Raw genomic sequence first — 3,157 nt, forward strand, 5'->3', positions numbered from 1 at the left:
GCTCTGCTCGATTATAGAACTTCTGATATGAGATATGTTGTAACAGGTAAAGAAATCCAAGCAGGCCTGAAGACGAGAAGGGGGTGAGAGAAAGAGAGAGCCAGGAAAGGGGAAGAACGGTCGAGGAAACCGTAAAGCATGGGAGCGTGTGGGGATCATTGGAGGCGATTGATTTACGGCGTTTTACGGACCAATAAAACTTAGACAACATTCAACGAGAGGCCTTCAACGTCGCTGGCCGCGTGCGATTCCAATAAATAAGACATGCTAACGTTATGTGTCGTTTTTATTCTTATCCCATAAAAACTGACAAAGCAATGATATCCATTATTTAAGAAGTAGGCTAGAGATGCCGTAACCTGGTCTGCTTCTGCGCCTAGTCAATTACAGGAGCTAGAGGGACACAGGCTGCCGCCCGTCGCGTTGCTATTGATCAGGTCCTGCTAGCACAACTGCCTTTGCTCTTGTGAGGGTAGTTCCTCTGTGGCAATAGACTCGCTGGCTTTTCTTTAGCCTATATAGCCCCAAAAGCATTACATTACTTTAGTTAACTTTTACGGCCTGCTCTATACAACCACTAAGCAGTAGGCCTACTGGCCTTTCACTGGTTTATCATTTCATTATTTTTCTGATTAATAACAGAATACAATCGGGGTCCCAATTGGTGTCGATAGTGGCAGTAGCATACGAGATCTTGCTGCTATGATGAATAACTGTAATTATACTGTAGGTTTCGCCACGATGTTACCTTGGCATTTTGGTTTATTGTAACTGGGTCAGTTTCTTGAGCCCTTGTTTGTTTCAAATATTATTTGTCACAGTCCCACATTCATAGGTATTAGGATGCATTAACGTCCAGTATTTTTTATTTTATTTTTATCTAGCATCTGCATCACTTTACAGACATTAAATTAAACCAGGCGAATCTCTCAGTTGGTATGGAGTTGACTTTCCTTCCCTATGTTAGTGTCGATGCTGCTACCTTGTATTCTTTTTCCCAGCACATTTTACGAGCCATGCCAGGTTACCTGTGACCCACAGCATGGACCAGTCAAGCACTGGGGCGCAAGCAGCGATGGCTCCCTAACCTTATGTGCGCATTTAGCAATGTTCAGAAGCAGGTTCATCGATATACCGGGCCTCCATTTCATACAACACACTCTCGCACACCTACACAAAGGGGTACATAAAGATCCGAATAAACATTTGGTTCCTTATCCGGGGACTACCTCGTTGGCTGCCATTGGACTGCTGCGTCACGTGGTAAAAGTAACTTTACAGGGTAGCTCGCTAGTAGGAGGGCTTTATGGACCAGAAAAACGACAAAGGTAGAAAAATTATTTTCCACTCCAGAAATTAATGATCATGAGCTCGTATTTGATGGACTCTAACTACATCGATCCGAAATTTCCTCCTTGCGAGGAATATTCACAAAATAGCTACATCCCCGAACACAGCCCTGAGTATTACAGCCGCACGAGGGACACCGGCTACCAGCATCACCACCAGGACTTGTATCCTCCGCGCGTGACCTATCCGGACCGCCAGTATGCAAGCATACCCGAGCCGGAGCCCCAGCGAGGGCATGGGCTCACGCACTCAGGGAGCCTGCTGGCGGCGGGGAAGGCGCAGAATACTCCACGTGAGCCCCCGCCACCTTTACCCATATCCCCCACAACCCCACCGACAGCACCACCCGCCTGCATTCAAGCTGCCCCGGAGCTTCCCACCAGCACAGCCGCGACTAAGCTGCCCGTGGTCTACCCCTGGATGAAGAAAATCCACGTCAGTACCGGTAGGCATCAAAACCCTGTGTTGTTGTTTCCCCTTGCTCTCTCACTCCCTCCTTCACGTGCGTGTCCCCCTTCCCCTGCTCTTATTTTACCTCGGGAGTCTGCTCGAACCAGCCCCGTGCAACGTACGTTGTGAGAGAAGCCCTTTGAAACGACGCATATGAGGCGGATTTACGACTCAGCATTGGCAATTACACCCGCCATAAATTTTATAGCGGAGGCACTAGTCTGGACAGCCGTATTGCCATGTGGCTTTTTTCTGTTATGTATGTGTCGGAGGAAGGAGAGAGAGGGAGGAAGATAGAGAGAGGGAGTAAAAGAGGAGGCAAAAAATATCTTAGATTTGTAATGTTGAATTAATAATTTAGCTACACCCTTAAGTGTGAAACGACCGCTCATTACAGGCCGAGTCTTTTAGGAAGTGGTTAAATGAAAATAAAGTTGATACCCATTTCATTTTAGACACTTTTCACATTTCACTTCATTCAGAATTTACTATCCTCTTTTTCTTCTATGTTTTCCCTTCTTTTCCTCTATTTCCTTCCTATCTTCCTATCACTCCTTACCTCTTTCTAGCGAATCCCAATTACAATGGACCGGAATCCAAGCGGTCAAGGACTGCTTACACACGCCAGCAGGTCTTAGAATTGGAGAAGGAGTTCCACTATAATCGCTACCTAACTCGGCGACGACGCATCGAAATCGCCCACACCTTGGTGCTCTCGGAGCGGCAGATCAAAATTTGGTTTCAGAATCGCAGGATGAAGTGGAAAAAAGACCATAGGCTACCCAACACCAAAGTCAGATCATCCTCTTCGTCGTCTACTTCAGGCGCAACCGCCGGGGCCAACACAGCTACCACAGCCGGCGATGTATCTAACAGCGCGGGCTCCAGCAGCGTAGCAGTCCCCGAGCAACTCTCTCGGGTTCCCGGGGTCGATCGAGATCAGGATATAACAAGGTTATAGACACAAGAATATTTCAACTTGCGGAAAAAGAACAATGGAATATTTATGGAAATATATTCTTTTTATATGTATATTAAGATATGTTCTTCGTAGTGTTCTTGTGCGTAAAACTGGGTTTCCTCTGAGTCCATAGTTATATAAATATGCATGTTATATAGCATGGATAACTGCGAATACCTAGTGATTTTTCGGCTATCAGGGTTTATTTATTAAACATAGTAATTATGTTATTTTAATAAGTTGTTTTGACTGAGGTAAATGGACATTTTGAACAAAAGAGTCTGAGTGAGACTATCCGTCTGCTCCATGGCCTACATGCACAATCTTGTTATTTATTTTGCAAACAAAATTGTAGATATTTTTATTGTTCCCCCATGTGAAAGATTATTACACGTC

At 45.3% G+C, this 3,157-nt stretch overlaps 1 protein-coding gene across 1 annotated transcript; it reads left to right on the plus strand.

Annotated features, from left to right (window-relative positions):
* Window positions 1–1,359: 1,359 nt before the first annotated feature.
* Window positions 1,360–2,761, plus strand: LOC308371832 (homeobox protein Hox-C4a-like; the record flags this gene model as incomplete). Its single annotated transcript, XM_080846833.1, has 2 exons — window positions 1,360–1,795; window positions 2,370–2,761. The coding sequence occupies 2 exons, from the start codon at window positions 1,360–1,362 to the stop codon at window positions 2,759–2,761; spliced, it is 828 nt and encodes a 275-aa protein (XP_080702959.1).
* Window positions 2,762–3,157: the final 396 nt, after the last annotated feature.

The sequence above is a fragment of the Sprattus sprattus genome (assembly GCF_963457725.1).
Source record: "Sprattus sprattus genome assembly, chromosome: 10".
Lineage (NCBI taxonomy): Eukaryota > Metazoa > Chordata > Actinopteri > Clupeiformes > Clupeidae > Sprattus > Sprattus sprattus.